The sequence below is a fragment of the Sus scrofa genome, chromosome 9 (assembly GCF_054392235.1).
Source record: "Sus scrofa isolate SSC_HxYL_T2T_F1_AM1 chromosome 9, Sscrofa_HxYL_maternal_Yorkshire_Landrace_v2.0, whole genome shotgun sequence".
Taxonomy (NCBI): Eukaryota; Metazoa; Chordata; class Mammalia; order Artiodactyla; family Suidae; genus Sus; species Sus scrofa.
In genome coordinates, this window is record NC_139391.1 from 124,908,485 (window position 1) to 124,932,553 (window position 24,069).

The 24,069-nt window shown below is 38.3% G+C and overlaps 1 protein-coding gene across 10 annotated transcripts in view; it reads left to right on the forward strand.

The window, feature by feature from the left end:
• Positions 1-24,069, forward strand: part of RASAL2 (RAS protein activator like 2) — a 388,065-nt gene that overhangs the window by 174,725 nt on the left and 189,271 nt on the right. For all 10 annotated transcript variants that reach the window (XM_021063713.2, XM_084977749.1, XM_084977751.1 and 7 more), the window contains one exon: positions 15,402-15,529. In XM_021063713.2, the coding sequence (XP_020919372.2) occupies positions 15,402-15,529 (128 nt within the window). The remainder of the gene's footprint in view (positions 1-15,401; positions 15,530-24,069) is intronic.

The window sequence follows — 24,069 nt, forward strand, 5'->3', positions numbered from 1 at the left end:
AAAAATACCTTTGGTAGTTTGATAGGGATTGAGCTGCATCTATAGATTGCCTTGGGTAGTATGGTCATTTTGACAGTGTTGATTATCCCAATCCAGGAGCATGGTATATCTTTTCATCTGTTTGTATGATCTTCAGATTCCTTCATCAGTGTCTTATAGTTTTCAGAGTATAGGTCTTTTGTCTTTTTAGGTAGACGTGTATTCCTAGGTATTTTATTCTCTTTGATGCAATGGTAAATGGGATTTTTTTTTCCCTTAATTTCTCTTTCTGGCCTTTCATTGTTGGTAAGAGAGTTCTTTGTATTAATTTTGTATCCTCCAGCTTTACCAAATCCATTTATGAGCTGTAGTAGTTTTCTGGTAGTATCTCTAGGATTTTTTATGTATAGTATCATGTCATCTGCAAACAATGACGGTTTTATTTCTTCTTTTCCAATTTGTATTCCTTTATTTCTTTTTCTTCTCTGATTGCTGTGCCTAGGACTTGCAAAACTATGTTGAATAAAAGTGGTGAGAGTGGACACCCTTGTCTTGTTCCTGATCTTAGCATGAAAGCTTACAGCTTTTCACCATTGAGAATGATATTAGCTGTGGGTTTGTCACATATGGCCTTTGTTATGTTGAGGTAGGTTCCCACTCTGCCCACTTTCTGGAGGGTTTTTATCAAAAATCGGTGTTGAATTTTGTCAGAAATTTTTTCTGCATATATTGAGATGCTTATATGATTTTTTTCCTTCAGTTTGTTATGTGGTGTATCCCATTGGTTGATTTGTGTATATTGAAGAATCCTTGCCTCCCTGGGATAAATCCCACTTACTTATGTTGTATGATCCTTTGAATAAATTGTTGGATTCAGTTTCCTAGTATTTTGTTGAGGATTTTTGCATCTATGTTTATCAGTAATATCGGCCTGTAATTTTTTTTTTTTTTTTTTTTTTTTTTTTGGTGTCTGGTTTTGATATCAGGTTGGTGGTGGCCTCATAGAATGTGCTTGTAGGTGTTCCTTCTTCTGCAGTTTTTTTGAAGAGTTTCAGAAGGATAGATATTAACTTTTCTCTAAATGTTTGATAGAATTCACCTGTGAAGCCATGGGGTCCTGGACTTTTATTTTTTGGAAGTTTTTTTAGTCACAGTTTCAATTTCAGAACTTGTGATTGTTTTATTCGTATTTTCTGTTTCTTCCTGGTTCAGTCTTGGAAGATTGTGCTTTTCTAAGAATTTGTCCATTTCTTCTATGTTGTCCATCTTATTGGCATATAGTTGCTTGTAATAGTCTCTTAGGAGCCTTTGTATTTCTGTGCTGTTGTGATTTCTCTTTTTTCATTTGTAACTGTATTGATTTGAGCCCTCTCCCTTTTTTCCTTGATGAGTTTGGCTAAAAGTTTATCGATTTTGTTAATCTTTTCAAGAACCAGCTTTCAGGTTCATTGATCTTTTCTATTTTTTTCTTTGTCTCTATCTCATTTATTTCTGCTCTGATCTTTGTGATTTCTTTCCTTCTACTAACTTTGGGTTTTGTTTGTTCTTCTTTCTCTCAAAGAGTGCTCTTCTAATTGCCTGCCTGGTGAGTAAAGGTCTATCTACCAGTTAGGAGAGGCACATGAGGGGTGAAGAGAACTTTGGAGGAAGCACTCATTAACATTCCTTATATGTTTGTAGGATGATCTTCTCAACTATGACAGTCATCCTTTAGTCCACCCTTTATTTTACCCTTCTAAGCAAGCAAACCTCTGTTCTTTTACCTGAGTTGGAAGGATAGTTATCAATAAAATGCCAGAGAGAGAATCTTGGGAGTGCGATTTTTTTTTTTTTTTTTGTCTTTTTTAGGGCTACACCTGTGGCATATGGAGGTTCCCAAGCTAGGGGTCTATCAGAGCTGTAGCCACTGGTCTATCCACAACCACAACAACATGGGATCCAAGCCACATCTGCAACCTACACCACAGCTCACAGCAATGCCAGATCCTTAACCCACCAAGCGAGGCCAGGGATCGAACCTACATCCTCATGGATGCTAGTCAGATTGGTTTCTACTGAGCTGCGATGGGAACTCCACGGAGTGTGATTCTTAAATCATTTTCATGCAGTTCTTATTTTAGACTATCCCTCCCCGTCATTGAGAGATACTTAGTGCTGGCCTACCCATGAACTTTTTAAGGATTCTCTGATGTAATTGGGTTGGTTCTTACCTTTCCTCATTCTTATCTCAGGATTCAGTTTTCTTAGACGTGCTAAGTCAGTTACCACTTGAATATATTCTTTATAGCTTCCAAAATTACATTTTTCTTTATTTCTGTTTTTTTCTGTCATTTGGGCTATTGTCTCTGTCTCTCTTTATATATTTTTATTTATTTATTTATTTACTTATTTTTTTAATGGCCACACTTTGGCATATGGCAGTTTTTGTGCCAGGCATTGAATCTGAGCTGCAGCTCTGGCAATGCTGGATCCTTTAACCCACTGCACCAGGCAGGCCAGGGATCTTGCACCTCCACAGTGACCTGAGTCATGTTCTTAACCCACTGTGCCACAGTGGGAACTCCCTGTTTCCACATTTAAATTTATCTTCACTGTAGTTTGGTTTTGAGAAGGAGTAAAGTGACATATGTTCAGCCTGCCATTTTATCCTAGTAGCTGCCATATATTTCTTAAATGGAATTTGGATGAGACATTTGTGGATCTCTTGATGTAATTGCACATTTTTCTGTGGGCCAGGGCTAGAAGTCTTGGACCTAGATAGATAGCTCTGGCTTTTGACTGATTGTTTTTGACTGAATGTGACCCATGCTGAATTCATCAGCTTCTCCCTCAAACCTGGTCTTCTTCCAGAATCCTTAATCTCAGTAAACGAACCTCCCATTCACCTCTTCACACAAATGCAAATCAATGGTGTTACTCTTCTGTTGAAATCTTTCAGGGGCTTCTTTCCCTTCCTAGGATCAAGGTGAACATCCTTAATTTGGTTAAGTCTTTGTGTCGTCTTGGATAAGCTTTCTTTCTTCCTTTGTGTCAAACCATAGCAGCCTCCTTTTCAGATCATTGGAGAAATAGAACCACTTTATTCTTCAAGGGCTTTTGGGACTGCAATTTCATTTGCCTGAAGTGCTAATACTCAGCCTCCCCACCAAATTTACACACCACTAACCATGCTCCCCGCTGCAGTAATGCCCCAGACTCTTAAGTCCATAGCTCTCATTACATACTGTCACAGCACCCTGTACTGCTTCTTTATAGTGTTTATCATATTTATTTAATCATATGTTAATTGTACAGCATTTGATCCCTCAACTGAACTTTAATTCCATGAGTTCAGTGGTCTGTCTTGTTCGCTGTTACATCCCAGGCTTGAGTACAGTGCTTTACACACAGTATGTAAATGCTTACTGAATAACACTCAAAACCAAATGGAATAAAAAAACAAGGAGAAGCTTTATGTTATGCTAGAAAAAAATCCTAGATTGTATATCATACTAAGGTAACTGTGCTAGATGTGTCACTTTGAGCAAGTTATTTTATATCTCTGAGCCTTGTTTTACTAATCTATGAATTGAGGAAGTATGATTTACTGACCTTTAAGATACCTTTCGACTCTGATTTGATTCCCAAAGGACCTCCCTCTTCCTCTTCTATGCGTTTCTTTTCCTGTTGACCTTTATTTTTAAAATTTCTTCTCTCACTTGATTCTCATCATTCTTTGCTTCCCATTATTCTTTTCTCTTTGCCGTCTGTAATGTGAATGTATCCCTCGATATCTGAACTCTCTTCATCTAAATATTTGTTAGGATGACTTGGGAACTTGTAACCTAAAATTGACTGTCCACATCTTTCATTGAAAGAACTTGCGTGTTATGTTCTGGCCAAAAACCGTAAGTTGTACATTAATCTGAGTGAGTGAATACAGGGTAGACTATTGTCCTTGAGTCAGTTTTTTCTTCAGCAGGATTATGTTTTGTGATCATGTTGTTTAAAGGTTTCATGCAATCCCAGTATCTTTTAAGATAATGGAAAAGCCTGTGAAAAGTAGGTGAGCCTAGGGAGATTAGAAAAACCCTTAGGAGAGAAGATGGAAATGATAAAGGCTAGTGAGAGACAAAGACAAAAAGTCAAAAGGCACACACTTGGCTGTGTACATGTTCTCATGTATTCCACATAAGATTTTTACCTATTTGGGAGAAAAATAAAATCCTGAAAGCGATGTTAGTTTGTGAAACCTCATCAGTTTGTGGTGCTGTTTGGATTCATTATGCATCTTTATCAGATTATTGTTTCTTTACCTGATAGAACGTTTTGCAGTAAAGGAAAATATAAATTATATCTAATACTATACATATGCATACTTGTATTCACTAATGAGTTTATTAAATATTAAATGATTTATGTATGTTTATTTTTAATTTAGAATTTTTTGGTGGATATTATATGGAGATTTACAAATACTTAATATTTGGGGAAATTAATTGGGAGTTTTAGATGGGCTTGAACTGAATTATTTTTTTCCCACTTAAAATCAGAATATAGTCTCTGTTATGTGAAACTTTTGCTGTCCAACACATTTCAGAAATTAGATTTAGATAAAAGGGGTGTCTTATTCTATTTGTGTTGATTGTGTTGCAGAGACAATGCTAAATCCTTCCTTTAACTTACTAGAGTCTCATATTGTAGTTGTTTGTTCTCTCTTACTCATTTGAGGTGATTGGCTTTTGATAAAAATAAAGGTTTTTCACTTCTCACATAAGTCACCTGAGTTGTGTCAGGACCTAGCTGACAGAATTGGCTTGTCTCCTTACCAGAGAGTGACTGATAGGATTTGTTAGAGAAGCCTATAGATATTATCTCCTTGATAGTTTTCACTGTAAGCTCAGTGATTTGTGATTCAAACAGGTCACAATTCAGAAAAGATGCATATTTAAGTCTGTGGTCTATTCTACTTGATACTGTGGAGAGATGTAGAACTATTAACATTTTTTAAATGCTGCCAAAATCTTGATAAATTTTCTTTTTAATGCAGTGTGTCGTCTTTTGCTCCCTAGATAGTGAGATAATGACACAATATTGGCTGTAACCAATTGTGAAAACCCTAGAAACTAATCTCTCAATAGTGGTAAACTATTTACTCTTTTTTTCCAAAAATCATATTCCTTTAAAAGCTGCAATTCTTTCCTCACAGCAGCCGACTTTAAAGGAAAGTGACGAGATTCAACTCAAAAAGAGGCAGGCGTGGGGATATATTAACATAGGAGGAAGTACGATATATAATAAGAAGAGTGAGTATTAAATGGTGCTTGAGATTAATTCTTAGTATAGTTCATTTTTTACCAGTAACAGGAACTTGAGACACAAAAAGGATCTTGAGTTTTGATCGTTTACACAACACCATGGTTGTTTTAAAGGGCACAACGAATATTTTCTTACCCTTTTCTTAACTTTGCACAATGTTTAGCTGTTAAGGAAAAACTTGAATATAGATGTGTTTTTTTTTTTTCCTTCTAAGGATGAGTGTATATAAATGAATTATTTTATTTTGAGTACTTTCTTTTTTCTGTTTGGGTAAGAGTATGAACTACAGATGGGAGTGGTCTTTTAAGATTGAAGAGCGAGCTGTGATTGACTGCCGCTTGTCATCTTAAAGTGGCATCCTTCATAACATTCCGTTCAGTTACCTAAGCTGTATCATTGCTGAAGCAGTGCTTGGCCCACTGTGGCAATTATGGAACTTACTTCTTCTTTTGCATATCGAAAAAGGGAAGAAAACAAAATGATCTGCTCTGACTGCAGTTTCCTGGCTTGTGAGATCAGGTGCAGTGCACCTGTACTAGTGACGTGGAAGGGAGAAGCAGGATGCAGCCATCAAAGGAATTGTTTCCTATCCTGGTCAGTTTTCGTAAAATTCTTAGTTAATACCATCAAACTAAACATTAGTTTATTTGCAGAGAAAAATGTTATTTTTATCAAGGAATACTTGATAAATAAATGTCATGCTTTCCAGGAACTTATTACATTGTTATCAGATAGTTGTGATGGAGCAGAGTTAGAAACCCCACGTTTAAGACCTGGTGCTGCTGAGACTGAGAGGGAATCAGCAAAGGGCCTGTTGGCAAACCTTAAGCTAAAAGAAATTATTTACCGGAAAGAAGTGCCATATGTTAGCTCCTACCTGCCCTCTCTTTGTCTTAAAAAGGGCGATGGTGAGTATAGGGGATTTACTGACTAGATCCAGTGATGAAGTAGCATGGAATTAAGCCTCCGTAGTTGAGAAGGAAACTAAACTGGTTAGCTAAGGTTAAAAGACATGGTATAAAATCATTTCAACAAATAGTCATGGTCTCATAGGGAATTTATGATAAGACTTGAATTTCCATAAAGGCAAACATTTATGACCTAATGACTTTTTATCTTAAACATATTGAATGATAAGTACCCTTATTATTTACCAAGGTGAGTGTGACCATATTTAAATCTGCTGGGACCATTGATGCGTATGCACTGAAATGTAATTTGCCAGCTCAAAGGTTCATAGTATGTCAGGACAAAGCAGAATTCCCAGGCAATAATTTTTTTTTTCTTTTTAGGGCTGCACCTGCAGCATATGGAGGTTCCCAGGCTAAGGGGTCAAATCAGAGCTACAGCTGCTGGCCTACACCACAGCCATAGCAATGTGGGATCTGAGCCGTGTCTGCAACCTACACCACAGCTCACGGCAACGCTGGATCCTTAACCCACTGAGTGAGGCCAGGGGTCGATCCCACAACCTCATGGTTCCTAGGTGGATTTGTTTCCGCTGCGCCATGACAGGAACTCCCACAGGCAGTAGTTTTAATGTTTGGATCATTATCAATTTAAAAAAAAACTTTGTTTCTTCCAGAAACAAGGTATTTTCTGACATTTTGACAAAAGGTGCAGGGTAAAAAAGTAACAGGGGGACAAAATAAAATTAAACTTCATTTTAGTGTCTTGATTGGTTTTACCTTTCCTTTCTGTACTTGAAGAATGAAAAAGAGTGACAAGTACATTGATGGTAGTAATGATGGCAGCTACGCTAGGTCTTCAGCAGGCAGCATTAACACATTTATAAAATAATTTGGTCTTATAGCTCTAATATTTGCTGGCATTATTAAAAGTCATCTCCACATGACAGATCTAACATTTTTTTTGTTGTAGCAGAAATTGCTTATAGAAGATAACCAAGGGTATACCACATCTTTTCAAGCTCTATGATAGGGCAAAGATCTCATTATTTATCAGAAAAATAAAGAACTGCCTTTGAAAATACAGCACGTTAGTTGGCCTATTAATATAAATTTTATTTAAACTTGAACTTCTGTTAAAACTGTTTTGAACATTTTGGTGAAGAGAAAAATCATCCTTTGTCTATTTAGGGAAATTGACATATTCTTAACTAGTTTAAGTAGATAGTTCTGTTTTAAAGTTATTTAGATGTGTTTTTACTTCTCTAACAAAGTGGTCACTCTACTTTATATAAAAGTACTGCTTGTACTCTCACTTTGAGTCCTGACCAAATTCAGAACCCAAACCCAAATTTAAATACTGGGGAAAATTTTTTTTTTCTTTTTATTTTAGGGGCACACCTGTGGCATATGGAGGTTCCCAGGCTAGGGGGTTGAATCTGAGCTATAGCTGCTGGCCTACGCCACAGCCACAGCCACTCAGGATCCGAGCTGCATCTTCGACCTACGCCGTGGCTCACAGCAATGCTAGATCCTTAACCCACTGAGCGAGGCCAGGGATCGAACCCACGTCCTTATGGATGCTAGTCAGATTCATTAACCACTGAGCCACCACATGAACTCCCAAAAACTTGTCTTTTCTAAGCCACCAGGTTGGCACTGTCATGGAAATAAACACATACCTTGAAAATACTGGTCTTTCTCCAGCAGCTCAGACCTCTGCTGTTTACAACTATTTGTTCAAAATGTGTTCCTCTTTTAATGTATTAAACTCTTCTCTGTTATAGATAGATTTCCAAAAACTGTGTTTTGTTTTTTTTACTTTGGTGCTAAGCATTGAAAGGCTCTTGAGACTGAAGGAAACATTAGGGTTGGGTTAGCTGGAAGATTGTCTGTAGAGAATCCTCTGTAAAGCTTGTGTTGGATGGCAGTAAATAGCTTTAGGATTTTACCAATTACATTTAATTTATAATGTTGGAAGTTTTAAAAACATATGTAGCTAGTAAACACTGTAATTCAAAAGCAACCCAGATAATATTCTAAGGAGCTTTGAGATACAAAAGTAAAATTTCAGAGTTCCCAGGTGGCTCAGTGGGCTAAGGCTCTGCTGTGGCTTGGGTTACTACTGTAGCACAGGTTCAGTCCCCGGCCTGGGAACTTCTGTACGCTGAGGGTGAGGCCAAAAAAATAAATGAAATAAAATTTCCCACATTAGTTTTTTATTTTGCATTCTCCTGTTTGGATCGCAGACTTGTTCTTTTCCACTCTCCTTTATCTCTATTTCTACTTCCATTTGGACCCCTTTATTTACTGTCCTACTGTAAGTCTTTGGAGATGCTCTCTAAGTCTGGAAGAGACAAGATGCTTACCCTCCAGAGAAAAGTTACTTTGTGGTTATTTATAGATAAGTCTAATGGAATTTCCAGCTCTAGCATGTCATTTTTTCATTCTCTGTGTCAAATGATGTGACAGGCCATTTTGCTCCTTTCTCTGGTTACAGCGAAGGGTTATAAGAAAGGGTTATTTACACAGAGAAGTTTTTTAGTCGTTGTTGTTTCCTTACCACGTAGTTACTAAATTTATATTAACATTTGAAGAGGCCCAGAGTTTGACTTTTTAGATTTATAGGTAGACTAAATAAGTTTTTATTTTGAAATTATTCAGATTTAATGGATTGCATTGAATCCTTCAAATTTAATTCAAATTTAAAAGCTTCCCTTTTCGGTTTTCTTTCTTCCTTTTTTGAAAAACTTTTGTTTTAGACTTTCCTGCTAAAACAAAAGTAGAATTACAGTTATGCAACCTATTTTATGAGCATTTATTAATCCTTATTTGTATTAATTGCTCTTTTAGTCTCCCATCTCTTTTGTGCTATTCTTTCCCCACAAACAGCTAGGGAGTTACCAGAGCTGTTTATTCCTATTTCTAAACCCAGCTCACACAGTCCCTTTCTTTCTGTTTCCACTGTCACCAATCTTTGACCCTAATCCCCCATGCCCAGGCCATTACATTAGTCTCCTGTCCATTCTATTAAATCTCTGGTCTTCTCCCCACTGCATCTGACAGACTCTTGCCATATTTTCTTAGAATCCTTCATTGCCTTCCTCTTCTCTAAGCAGTGGTTTTTAAAGCATGGTCTGAGACACTAGACCCCAAGGATCTCCCTCATTGGCTAGGTTAAAACTATTTTCATAGTAAAACTTGCCTTTTTTCCCCCTCCCTGTGTTGACATTTGCACCGATGATTCAAAAGCAATTATGAGTAAAACTAGCGGTGCAGTGAAGGGAGTCAAGGCAGTGGCAACAAATGATACCAGTAGTCATTGCAGTACCGTCTAACACGTGCAGTAGGAAAAAAAAAAGGGCAGTTTTACTTAAGAATATCCTTGGAATTGCCTTCATGGCTCAGTGGTTACTGAATCCCACTAGAATCCATGAGGATACGGGTTCGATCCCTGGCCTTGCTCAATGCGATAAGGATCCGGCATTGCCCTGAGCTGTGTTGTAGGTCGCAGATGCGGCTTGTATCTGACATTGCTGTGGCTGTGGTGTAGCCCCGCAGCTACAGCTCCAATTAGACCCCTAGCCTGGGGAACCTCCGTATGCCGCAGGTGGAGCCCTAGAAGGACGGAAAAACAAAACAAAATAAAATATCCTTGAAAACTCATTTAAAAACTTCAGTTTTATTAAATCTCAACCTTAGAGTTGACATGTTTTTAATGTCTTGTGTGATGACAGGGGGACGTACATTTAAGCTGAATAGAGACGTATGATGCTTGTCACCAGAGAAAGCATTTGTGCAGATTAAGCTGTGAGGTGAACTTATTAGCATTTGTATTTCATGAAACACCATTTTTACTCAAATGATCAATTGAAAGACAAATATGGTTATTCAGTCTTGGTTATCTGTCAGACATTTTCTGGAAAAAAGGACATAAACCTCTCTCTTAAGGGGGAAAAAACCCAACATTATTTATTGACAATGGTAAGATTTAAGAATTAAAACAAAGATCAGTATTTTGGAAAACTTGAACCTGCCACCTGGAGCTTGATGGCTTTCTAGCACTTAAAGACTTTCCTGATGAGACGAAGACTTTTCTGAAGATTAATGAAAATGATTTTTTGGTCCTATGTAGTGAAAATTGTCAACATTTGGAAGATCTACAAAACGAAGTGAACCTTTTTTTCCTAAATGGTTAATGCATAGCGTCCCAAATTTATGCATGTGGTTGAAAAGATCTATCCCGAAAGGCAAGGTAGACCAATGATTTTTTAATGTAACATGGTATGAAAAGTTAACTGAAATGGTATCAAATTCCACATTGTCCCCACTTTTAAGAAGCAGTTGCTTGTCAGTTTTTGGTGTAGTATTGGAAAAGATGGACCACAATTACCTGGAAATGCTATTAAAATACTCTTCCCTTTTCCAGCTATATATGTGTGTGAATACATATTTTCTGCTTTGTACTTCAACCAAAACAACATAAAGCAAGTGACTGAATGTTGAAATAGATACAGGAATTCAGCTGGCTTGGAGTTCCTGTCCTGGCTCAGCAGAAATGAATCTGACTAGTATCCTTGAGGAGATGCAAGTTTGATCCCTGGCCTTGATGAGTGGGTTAAGCATCTGGCATTGCTGTTAGCTGTGGTGTAGGTCGCAGATGCAGCTTGGATCCCATGTTGATGTGATTGTGGTGTAGACTGGTGGCTCCGATTGTACCCCCAGTGGCCCTAAAAAAGCAAAAAAAAAAAAAGGAATTCAACCGTCTTCTCTTCTGGCCAGATTTTGGAGAGATTTTGCAAAACCTCAAACAGTATCACTTCTCTCACTAATTTTTTGTTTTGGAAAATAGTTACATTTCATCGAAAATGTGTTATTTATATTAACATGCAATAGGCTTATTATTGTTATTAAATGAATAAATATATTTAAAATGTCTCGGTTTTAATTTCTAGTGTAAATATTGATAAATATAATCTACATAAACAAAAGCTCTTTGAAGTTGTCAATTTTAAAAGTCTAAAGGGATCATGAGATCAAAAAATTTAGAAAATTACCAGACTACATGATAATATCTAATCTCAAAGAAGCACTTTCCAGTGGGCTTCATTGAGCAACCTCTGATTCTTTTTAATGTTTCTGAAATCATTCAGTTTTTGTAATAAGTCCAGTACTCAGTACCCTTAGTATCCTTATGGAAATGAGACAATGCCAATCTAAATTTTCATTCCAGTTTTTCTATAAAGATGCTTATTTGTAATTCTGAGGTAGTTATCCTTTCCTCTAGTGAATTTTAGGTACTAAATGTAATTGGAAGTAGAAATAAAATCTGTGTCACTAGAGGAGGGAGGGGAGGGAGGATTGGTAGAACTGGTAAAGTGAAGTAAGGCAGTAATCTGAGTTTGTCTTGTTAATACAGTCCCAATAAACAGGCTTTACAAGTTACTATTAAACCTTCATTTAGCCACAGAAGTTAGGACATGATAGAATGAATACATTAAATTTATAGGTTTATCTTATATTGTTACTTAAAATGCCCATTAAACCTTAATCTAGAAATGCTGAAAAGAACCATCCCACCCTTATTCTAACTTTTCTTGTTTCTTCCTTTTATAAATTCTTATGAAATGATCAAAAAGTGGACAATAGATAGAGAAATTGTGAAACTATAAAATTTATAACATGGCATATCAACCTCATAATTCAGACAGACTGAAAAATTTTAAACATCAAAATATTGCTGCCTATTTCATTCTACCTCTAGCACTGACGAGGAGTAATCCAGGGTCCGGAATGCTTTTTGTTTCATAAAACCATGAAGAAGCTAGCAACAAAGCTCTGGCTGAACAGGAAGGGAGAACAGTAAGGGCAACTGTAAGAAAATTACTTGGATAACACAGGGAAGATCATTTAGATTTTCTTAAATTCAGTGCTGATGCTGATTTATATTTGTCAGGAAATCTGGGTTTTGCTATAATACCATCTCCTATATTCTAATTCTTATGGACAGAATCTATCAATGTCTTCTTGTTCAGTGTGGATCATAAGATTACTATTCAAATTAAGTTACAATGGAGCAGTTTAGGTCACTCATGACCAACTTACATAAGAAGGTTAGTCATTTGAATGAAAACTCGTCTAGGCCACAAAACCACCACATTTCCACATAAAGTAGGTGCATCCCTCTCTGCTGAAGTGGTCTTGGTATTTGACTCTAAAAATAGGCCTGCATTGTGGTAAAAATCTAACCCATTTGTTTGTCCAAATCATGTGAAGAAAATCAGCTTTGACATGGTTTTTAAGTTTAGACAAGAATCTCTTATCTGTGTAATAAAGGATAAAGAGTCAGTCCCTTTAAAGCTTTCTTTGACAATTTTAGGAAGATTTGAAGTACAAAGAAGACTTTAACGTAACTGATTGAAATAAAAGTTGAGGGTAGGAAAGAGAGAGTTGGGGTGGAATGGAGAAGCTATTGATGCAGCATGTACTGGTGTACGAGGTTCAGAGGAGACAGATGCAGAAAAGTAGGGGAAAAATGAAAAACAGTGAACTTCTAAGAATTAGTAACATGTCCAACCAAGCCCTAGCAACATTATTGGTTCTTGGATTTTGAGTTATTTTGGAGGGTAACTGATAAGCTCCACAAGCATGCAAAGCTATAGACTTGGAGAGAGCAAAGGAAGTTAAGCCAGAAGGAGCACTGAAGATAATATTGGACACATAAGGAGATGTAAGAAGAGAGACGTACACTTAATGCTCTAATTGCTGGCTTGTTTACTTTCTACACATCTGCAGCTATAGTTATGTATAATTGAGTAATTATAGCATAAACCATCCAGGAAGTCATTCAGGTTTCCTTGAAGTCAGTCAATACCAGGGATATTTATCATCCTGTGATAAAAGACTTTTAAGTCTATAGAAAGTCTGTAAAAGAAGTCTATAGAAAGGAAGAGTAACAAAGGCTCTCGCTAAATAGATAAAATGTACTTTTTTACCATTTACAGCTTTCCGTATTCATGGGTGTTTGTTTTCTGATTTCTTCAGTTTGAGGTGCTCCTGCAGAATATTCCTGAAAGGAGTTAGTCCTTCATGGCTAAATAACTTTTAATACATATTGAAGTGTCATAAAAGCCTTATTCAGTGAATCTAATGTGTACTTAGGCTTGAAATATGTTCCAAGCTTTACAATAGCACAAATGAGTGAACAGTTCATGTAAAAATTTTTTAATTTTTTTTTTTTTTGGATCTGACCCCAAAGTGAAGGCAACAAAGGCAAAAGTAAACAAGTAGAGCTGTGTCAAACTAAAAAGCTTCTGTACAGCAAAGAAAACCATCAACGAAATGAAATGGCAACCTACTACATGGGAGAAAACATTTGTAAGTCATGTATCTGATAAGGAGTTAATATCCGAAATACATAGAGGACTCATATAACTCAGAAAAAAAGAAGAAAAAACCCAAGCAGTCCTAATTTAAAAATGAGCAGAATATCTGAATAGACATTTTTCCAAAGAAAACATATAGATGGACAACAGATACATGAAAAAGCACTTAACTTTCCTTATCATCAGGGAAATGCAAATTAAAACCACAGTGAGAGATTACACTTCTGAAAATGGCTGTCATGAAAAAAGACAAGAGAAGTTTCCTTGTGGTACAGTGGGTTAAGGATCTGATGTTGTTACTGCAGTGGCTCAGGTCACTGCTGTGGCGTGGGTTCAATCCCTGGCCCGGGAACTGAGAACTTCTGCAGGTTGCATGCACAGCCAAAAAAAAAGGAAATAACAAGTGTTGGTGAGGATGTGGAGCAAAGGGAACCTTTTGTGCACTGTTGTTGATGGGAATGTAAATTGGTACAGCAACTATGGAAAACCATGTGGAGTTTCCTCAAAAAAATTAAGTATAGAACTACCGTACAACTCAGCCATTTCATTTCTGGAAATTTGGAAATGCCATGTTCCAAAGAACCTGAAAACACTAATTAGAAACAACCCTGTGTTTACTGCATCATTATTTACAGCAGCCAAGATATGCAGGCAACCTAAGTGTCCTTGGGTAGATGGATAGATTACTACTCCACCATTAAAAAATGAAATCTTGTCACTTATGACAACATGGATGGCCCTCGAGGCTGTTATGCTAAATAAAATAAGTCAGAGAAGAACAAATACTGTATGACCTCACTTATATGTGAAATCTATAACCCAGAACCAATGAACAAATAAAACAAAACTCACAGATACAGAGAACAGAATGATGATTGCCAGGAGGAACGAGGTTTGGGGGCAGTGGGTGAGGTGGGTGAAGGGGGGGCCAAGAGATTCAAACTTCCAGTTATAAATCACAGGAATGTCAGCTACAGCATGGTGACTGTAGCCAACACTGTAGAGCATATTTGAAAGTTGCCAAGAGAATAAATCTTTAAAAGTTATCATCAAGAAAAAAAAGATTTGTAACTTTTTATGGTGAAGGATAGTGATGAAACTTATGCAGTCCTCATTTTGCAATGTACACAAGTATTGAATCATTATGTGTGCACTTGAAACTACTATAATGTGACATGTCAGTTATACTTCAATAAAAAATTAAAGTAACATAGGAAATTAGACATTTGTAAGAATTAAAACATTTAACTTTGAGATTGTATACCTCCAACTTTAAGAGACATGATAGTATGTTTAGATCTTTCCTTGAGGAAATTGCCTTCTGTGTTTTTAAGATCTTACTGGCCTCTAGTGGTGATATGATGCTCTTAGGTCAGACTAGAAATAAAGCCATTTTGAAGACAGGCTGCCAGTTCTGGATCAAAAGCACTCGCAAAGTTGTACATGCGACATCATCTTTAACCTAAAGGCTGTCTTTCGTTCTGGTCTCTGAGGCACTCCCACCTCTTTAGTTTGAATGATGTTGGTTTTGCTCTGAAGTGACCTTCTCTGATTTTAGTGCGTTGTATGATGTGTTGCTGTGTCAAGTTTGTACCAACAGTTCTTCCTAGAGTGTTTCACCCCTCTTTTCTGAAGCCTAGAAGGCAGAAGTTTCCCTCTGTATATAAATCTTTTTATTTTCTTCAGAGGAATTTAAGTGTTCAGTTGACCATTTAGATTTATTTATGTTTAGACCTCTTCCATATGATTTTAGAGAGTCTTTCATTTGAAATGCAAGTTGACCGAGCATAGTCATGACTTGTCACTTTGGTTTTTCATGTTTCTCACGCAGATGTGAAAGGGCCACCTACCCATCGTCTGTCTTGTGGCCAGTCACCCTACACCGAGACGACAACATGGGAGCGGAAGTACTGCATCCTCACAGACAGCCAGCTGGTGTTGCTCAACAAGGAGAAGGAGGTGAGGGGGATGTTCCTGAGAAAAGCCACTTCCCTTCTCTGACCAAATTCTTGAAATACTCTAGTTTTTTAATTGGCATCTCTGTAAGTTGTGTTTATGAAAATGGGGGCTTTATGAATGATACACTATGTGTAAAGGGCTGTCAAAAGGGCTGCTGGTGTCATCATGATGACTTGTGATTGCCATGAAGGAGCGACTTCAACTAGATAAGATTGGATTTTTCACTACGGAACAGTGAATTTGAATTGAGATCATTTGAACTGAGGATGGGTTGGCTTGTGGAGACCTGGCTCTGAAAGTGGTCCAGAGGGGCTATTGGAAATTCTATCAGTCTAGCTCCTTTCAAGTAACAGGTGGCACAGTCAGTAGATTAATTGAATGGGCTTTAATGAAGGAACTATTTACAGAGGTGTGGACGGCATAGGGGACCCCACCAGAGGATGCCGAAGTAGCAGTGAACGAGTAACAGCAGACAGCACTTACCACCCTAGACTTGAAGACAAGGGAAGGGAGCAATGTTTTTGGAACCCAGGGAACTGTAGTTGCACGAGAGGGCTGCATGGCAGTTGGTGTGGCAATACACAAAAGAGCACAGCTTCTACCAACACAAAAATGGCCAGCAGGGAGGAAGCAAGGGAGAACAAACAAGCACGCTCTCTTTTTCCTGCTTTCTGATTTCTTGCCAGTGTTACCTACTGGCCAAACCTAACTTGAAGCCAAAGGAAAAGATTGCCTTTGATGTGTTCTGTAGAGATTTGTTTCCTGAAACACAGCAAGGGAGAGAAGGGCCAAGAGACATATAATTAATACAGACATCTAGTTCTAGATAAACTTTCTGTCCCTCTAAATTAAAAAAAAAAAAAAAACCTTGAACTTGTGATAGACTATTACTACTTTACTCCTCAAACTCTTCTAGTCTACAGATCCTTCCATATCCAAAGAATTCATTTGCTTATTGGCCATTTATCGGAGAGTTGATTTAGTAGGGCCACAAACCATCCCATGCCTAATCTCCATGACGTAAAAAAGAAAAAAAAAAGACCAAGTATATTCTTGATAAAGAAGACAGAAAATGGGGTGGGGGTTTGGGGGAGAGACTAAGAAGCGATCTTACTCAATGAAGGAGAAAGATTAAGTGCCAAAATTATATATAAATAACTAGGAAGTTCTTAGGTAGAATATCAGTTTCATAAGTCATCCCTCTAGAAAAGTGAGTTCAGAGGAAGCAATACCCAAAAAATACATTTCTTAAATCTCATCTGTGGATCTTTACCTCCCTTTTCTCTTCTCTCCCTCGCCCCCATCCCTTTTCTTTTCTGTCTCTTCTCTCACTCAGCCTCTTTTAACCTCGCGAAGGCAGGGTCATTAACAATAACGCACTTAGAGTGTTTTCTTTTCATAGACGGTTCTTATGTGCAAGGCCCTGGCTAATGTGCCCTCTCTGAACTGGCTTATTCTTTTTCTCCAGCCATTGAAAAATGTCCCTTTTGTTACCATCTCCCTACCCATGACCTTTTCCCCAGTATTTTAATAAAGTTAAATTTAATTTTATTAAAATAATTTGGTAAAGGTCAGCCCGTTCTGCCACAGTGTACATGTTGCCTTGTTTATATTAACTAGATACAGAATAAAAATTGGTAGAGTGAATATTAGTATAGAAGATTTCTAATTATCCAATTTGAATAAACAGATAATTCACAATGCCCATTTAAACCAATCGGCTCTGTCAGCAGTCTTTCATCAGAGCTCTTAATAAGGAGGGATGTGAACCTAGCATTTGCCATCTCTTTGCCCTCACCCACATTTTGTTCAATTTAGTAATGTGTGAAATTAAATAGCCTAAAGATAAATAGTTTAAGGGCAAGAGCATGCCTTATCTAGAACCAGGACGTAATCCATGCCTTAAATACTACTGATCAATTGAGTCATCCAGGCTTGGGTCCCCTTTGGTACCATCAAGTAACTATCCATGCTGAATGATGTTTCTAAAACAATTTCTTAGGTACTTTATCCTTTTTTTTTTTTTTTTTTTTTTTAATGCTAGTCGTCATGAGTAGCCCTAGACAGTGAGGAATCCCTTATCTTCCACTCTGCATATGGCTCTGTGGATCTCCTTTGCTGTCCCTGCCTTCCGAGCATCCTCTCCCACCTCTCGAACCCCTTTCACTATGCCCTCTTCAACTCAGGGTCTGTCATCAGCCAACTCGGCTGTTTCTTCCACCTCTTCTCTCAAGCAGTTCCTTAACTTCTTGGTCTCATGAGAATGCCTCCCTTCCCTGAGGAATGTCTACCTTCCCGTCTATGAAGGGCTGTCAGGCATGGCTGTTTTTCTCCCACAGCCTTCATTCCATGCTGCCTTCAGTAGGCATCCTTCTCATTTCATGGTCGTTTCCTGTCTGTTCCCCCTCATTTTTCCTATGAAGCCCAAACTCTGAGTCCCATGTCGTAGTCATCTTCCAGCCACCCCCTGTCCCTCTCCCCCAGTCATTCCTCCTCATTTTTTGTTGACTTTACCTCCTGGCTCGTTATCATTATCTCCAGCACTACTCCCGCCTTAACTGAGGATGATTCCAGTATCGGCAGTGAGATTCTTTCAATACCATGGCCCTGAGTTCCTTGAACTCCTCTCCTCTACTGCCTCGTGGCCACACCTTCTTCCTATTCTAAATTGCATGCATCCTAATGTCTGACAGTCTTAGCTGCTCATCTTTCTAGCTCATCCCTTTTTCTAGCATTTTTTCACTTCTTTGGGGACTTATGGTCCATTGATCCTACCACCTTCCCCCCCCCATACCTCCGATACCCTCTCTTCCCACTTCTCCCAGCTTGAATTCCACCGTCAGTTTAATCTTTGCATACTATTTCCTTGCCCTTTTTTTGCATCAGCAGACTCAGTTGGCAGTGTGATAGGTCAGTTAAATGCTCCTCCTCATCTTTCCTGCCCTGCTTCCACGCAGCACAATGTTTCTGGAGAAAATCACTCCGTCATGCTGACTGTCTTTTAGCTAATAGCCGCAAACCTCATGTGAGCCTCTAATGCTGCTTGGCAATCACAAAACATTCCCTAGTCCAGTCACTGTCCAGCTCTCCTGGACTAGGACTTCTCAGTCTTTGTATGGTGAAAGACCAGTTTTATCCCCACCTCATCATGAACAATAAAATACAATAATATGAATTGTTAAGAAAAATGAAGTTTTAAAAAGGCAAAAGTATGTAAGTTCACATTTTTATTAATTTAATTACTATTCAATAGATAATCATAACATAAGAAAAGAAAGAATAGAATTACAAAAATTGTACATGTTCAAGGAGCACATGATGCACAATGAGATGAATCTGCTGATCACACGAGGCCTGCTTCTTAATTCCTGTGTTGTCAAATTGTTGGCTGAGGACTCTTAAACAATTTGAAGAACAGCCTAGGACCTTGGACCATCCTTTGAGTAGCACAATCCAAAAAAGTTTTTTTTTTTGGTCTTTTGAGGGCTGCACCCATGGCATATAGAGGTTCCCAGGCTAGGGGTCTAATTGGAGCTGTTGCTGCCAGCCTACATCACGGCCACAGCAATGCCAGGTCCGAGCTGTGTCTGCAACCTACCCCACAGTTCCCAGCAACGCCGGATCTTTAACCCTCTGAGCGAGGCCAGGGATCGAACCTGCAACCCCATGGTTCCTGGTCGGATTTGTTTCCTGTGAGCCATGATAGGAACTCCTAAAATTATTTCGAAGGTGATTGTTTTTCCCCCAGACTTCTGCTGCTTTTTTGATTCCTTCTTGATTACCCTTCCTTAGCAATGATCACTTTGCTGCTTACTTCACTGGGAAAATTCAGGCACTCAGAAGAGAGCTCTATCACCCTGTCCACCTGTCCGCCCGAAACTATTTCGTTAGGCTCTGATCTCCTTCTTTTTACCTTGGAGTTGTCCACAGTCTGACCGTTATTCCTTCCGCACGTGCCCCTTCTTTCCGGTTCAAGACCGTCCCTCCGGCAGTTTTCCCTTATCTCTTGCACATCTTTAACTCTTTGCTCTCTGCTAGATGTTGCCCATCAGCATGCCATTATCCCCCCCATCTTAGAAGAAAAGATAAACCTGCATTAATCTCATTTCTACCTCCAGTTGCCACTCTTTTCTCTTCGTCCCTTTCTAGCAAAAATTCCCCAAACTTCTAAACTCATCGTCTTCAATTCTTCTCTCATCTCTCTTAAGCCTGCTTCAGTCACGCTCTAACATGCACTACTTTGTAAAGATTGCCCTTGTCAAGCTCACTGGTGACCTCCACACTGCTAAATTCACTAGTCAATTTTCACTTCTCGTCTTATTCTTTAATGGCATTTGATGCAGTTGATCACTCATTCCTTCTCCTAGAACCATGTTCTTCACTTGGCTTCCATGACCCTGTGCTCTCTGCTCTCTTAGTTTCTCCCCGCCGCCTCTCTGGCATTTCCTTCTGAGTCATCTGTGCCAATTTCTCGTCTCTTGTCCAGATCTCAGCAGGAGAATGCTACAGAGTTCAGTCCTGGGACCTCACTTCTTCAGGAATCTCATCCAGTCTTGTGACTTCCAATACCCTCTCATGCTGACAATCCTAATTTTATATCTCAAGCCTAACACATCTCTCTTCTCTAGACTCATTATCCTCCTGTTCGTTTTACACCTCTGCTTAGATAGATAATCACCGTTTCCAATGGGCCCCACACTGAGCCCCTGATCTTTCCTCCCAGAGCTGCTGGGGCATCTCCATGTCCATTAATGACAGCTCCATCCTTCCAAGCTTCAGAGGCCAGAGACTTCCCCTGCTCACTGTGTTTCAGCCCTTCTGGCTTCGTCACTGTTTTAGGCACATCAGGCACATCCCTGCCTCAAGACCTTAGCCTTGTCTTTTACCTCAGATGTTTGCCTGACTCCCTTTCTCACTTCCTTTAACCCTTTGCTTGCATATCACCTGCTCAATAAGACCCACCCTGAGAGACTTCTTTAAAATTGCAACCCTTCCTTGTATATCCATTTAGAACTTCTGATCTAATTACTGGGCTCTATTTTTTCCCCCATAGCATTTACCACCTTCTAAAATGGTATATAATTTATTATGTTTATTGTCTCTTTTCTCTTATATAAGTTTTTAGGGCAGGGATTTTGTCTGTTTTGTTCAGTGCTGTATGCTTCAGTGCTTACAACATTTCCTAATAAATAAGTAAAATTCTCAGTAAATATTTGTTGAATAAATAATTTTTTGAAAAAGCCAAATTATAAACTTTGATTCCTGAATAGTCATTTCCTTACCTTCTATCCTATGTGATAAGTCTTCCTACAACGAGAGGCTTAGTTACCTATTTTTCTAAGACTGGATAATAAAAGGGGAGAAAAAAAATCCATAAGATGCTTTCCCATGGTTGAATATGTAATTCCATCTTTATTTATTGAGCATCTGTTATGTGTGCATTATTGTGGTTGCAGAGATGCAATTTTGTTGGGGACACATTGAGGTAAATTAAGTTATAACCAGTTGGAACTAAGTATGGAGGTGGTGGCTGCACAACATCATGAATGTGCTAAATATCACTGAATTATTCACATTACTTAAAAATGGTTAATTTTATGTGAATTTCATCTCAATACAATTTTTAAAAAAGATTATACTATTACCATAAGGGAAAGGTTAACTAAGATATTGCCTGGAGTGGGTTATAGTTTAAAATGGAGAATGCCAGAAAAGGATTTACAGAGAAATTTATGATTGAGCCATGTCTTTAGGGACAAATAGGAGCTTGCTTGGAAGAAAAGTAGAAAAGGACATTCCATGTATTATAAAGATACAAAGTCAAGGACATCTTATATCTCAATGGCAAACTGCAAAACTTTCAGAATTCTTGGAATATAATTTGCAAGAGGAAAAATGATAGCTGGCAAAAGCTGAATAGTAAAGTGCCTTGAAGGTCATGCTACGGAATTTGGACTTTTTTCTGGAAGTGATTTGGGCCATGGAAAGATATTTAACAGGACAATAACGTTATCACACATTTGCTTCTTAGAAAAGTAACTGTTGATCATGTGGAAAATTGAGTGAAAGGCATTGGAAGGAAATGGATGAGTTACATTACTGCAATAGACCAGGTAAGGGCTGCCGAGTTAAAAAAACAGTTTAATGCTCTGAGACAGGTATGTTTGACCATGATTAAGTTGGAAAAACTGGAGTAAATCCCTAGGTAAGAAAAAATGGTATGGTACTACCCTACCAACTATTAGAATTTTATTATTTTATTTAGTATTCTATTAATTTCATGATAGGAAAAGATTAGAAATCCTTCCCCCCCTCCCCTCCCCCGTGGAAGGATCAGAATATGCTGTCACTCTTCTACCTTCCACCCACACTATCATGAAAAATATAACTCATATATGTGGAGTTATGCACTGAACAATTTAATTTAGAATTCCTTGAAACAAGGAGTTTAAGGGATTTCCTGCAAAAAAAATTACCTTAAAAAGCTGTTTTAAACCTTCATCAACTAATCATGGGGGTGTTTATTGCTGTGTTAATAAGATCAATTAAGAGGGTTCTGTAGGGGTTTAAACTGAATCCTTAGCCAGGCACTGTTGGGATGTGGGAGGATTATATTAGTCTGGTGTCACTCGTGTATTCAGAGTGGGGGATCTTTTAATGCTCTCTCTGAACTCTGCATGTTTCCTGTCAGAAATGGGAAAAAGTCTGCTTGGGGGACGTACATGGGAAGAGTGTTAAATACACCAATTACCAGACTGGGAGTGTGACAGAGGGTAGGTCTGGGCAGAACACCGGGAGAGACGTCTGTCAGGAGTGTCACCTTGAGAAATGACTCACTGATTCAGTAAATTACTTCATGCAAATACTGCCAGATAGACACTGGTGATGTGTTAGGAAATATACTTCCCTGCCCGGATGCCAGGATCAGCCCCAGCTGGCTTGGCACCAACCCAGTTCAAAGAGGGCGTAGGAGGCCATTTGAATTCCATTTTGCTTGCAGGAGATGAGACCAAGTAAACTAGAGATGGAGGAGTTGAGGGAAATGGTAAAGAAGACAATCGCGAGCCTCGAGGTGCAGCCGGGACAAAGATACAGAAGAAAGCTAAATTTAGGAGTGTCTTTCTTTTGGCAATCACCAGCCATTCGGAATGTAAATGTGGCTCCATTTTTCTTCATTCAGACGCTTCTTTCTGTATTTGAAATTTTTTAAGCTGCATGCTAGTATAGGCAGGAAGGCAGTAATAATGCAATTTCAAAATATTTTAAAATATTTTTCTTGCCTTTGGAAAGCTCAATTTACACCCAGATATATTGACGAAAATAGCAGTTAGGCTTTGTGCAAACAGCTAAAAGCAGGTGTTTTTTTTTATCCTGGGGAAAACTCCTCATGGCATATTTCATTCAGAACCATTTTCAAGTTATTCAGCAGATACATAACGTACCCCTGTATGTGAATTCACTGTGTTAGGAGTTACAAAGAATAAGGCACAGTTCTTTCTCTTCTCCCCAGTACCAAGTTTAGTTGTGGGAATGAGACAAATAATTTTAAAATGGTGTTTGATAAATAGCACAAGTAAATGGGGTAGAATAAAAGAAACCCATTTATTCTAAAGGACTGTAGTCTGTATCATTAATATGCTGTTGGCAGTGGGCAATTACCAAAGAAAGCTTAAGAAAGGAAGGGGATCGAAGTTGTGTGTTACGAATATTAATCTGTAGGATGCATTGGAAGAGGGAAAGATAGGAAGGAGACAGACCAATTAAGAGGCTACTATTCCTCTGATCTAAAAACTTGAATGGTTTCCCAGAGCTTCCTGAATTATGCATGGCCTGGTATTTAAAGCCCTCCCATGTGGTTATAATATATTTTGGTGTTCTATCCAACTTCTCCCCCTAAGAGGCTCTAGCTAAATTGGCCTACTCCCTGTTGCAAATAAAGTAAAAAAGTCGTATGCTTACCAGTTTCTTGGCTGATGTTATGTTTTTCCCTTTGCCAAAAATGGCCCCCATCTCTACCTGTCAGATACCCACTTATTCATTTGTGAGTTGGAGCTATTTTAAGATTTAAGGGTTAACTGGTAAAACATAAACTGTTAACTTACATGGAATTGGTTGCACAAATGAATAATTATAATTCCGTGTGTAAGTGTAGTGACAGAGGAAGCTTTGCTGTTGGAGGAACATCAGAGAGGATACCTTATCCTCCTCTTAGGAGCTTGATAGGAGGGAAGATTCCTGGAAGAGGTGAGGCCTTAGGATGGATGGGAGTTTACCTGGCAGGTTTGGAAGGGAAAAGAAAGTACGGGAAAATATTTCAGGCTGAGAGAGCAAACTAAGCAAATGCTCTGAACTACAACATGGGGTATTTATTAGAGAAATGCAAGCAATTTGGTATTCCTAGAATGTAAAGTCTGTAGCTGGATACTCATACAGTGGCCAGACTGTGGAAAACCTGGAGGTTGCACTTACTCTATAAGATAGTTGTAAAACACTTTCTTTCTTTCTTTCTTTTTTTTTTTTTTTTTTTTAAAGAAGAACCC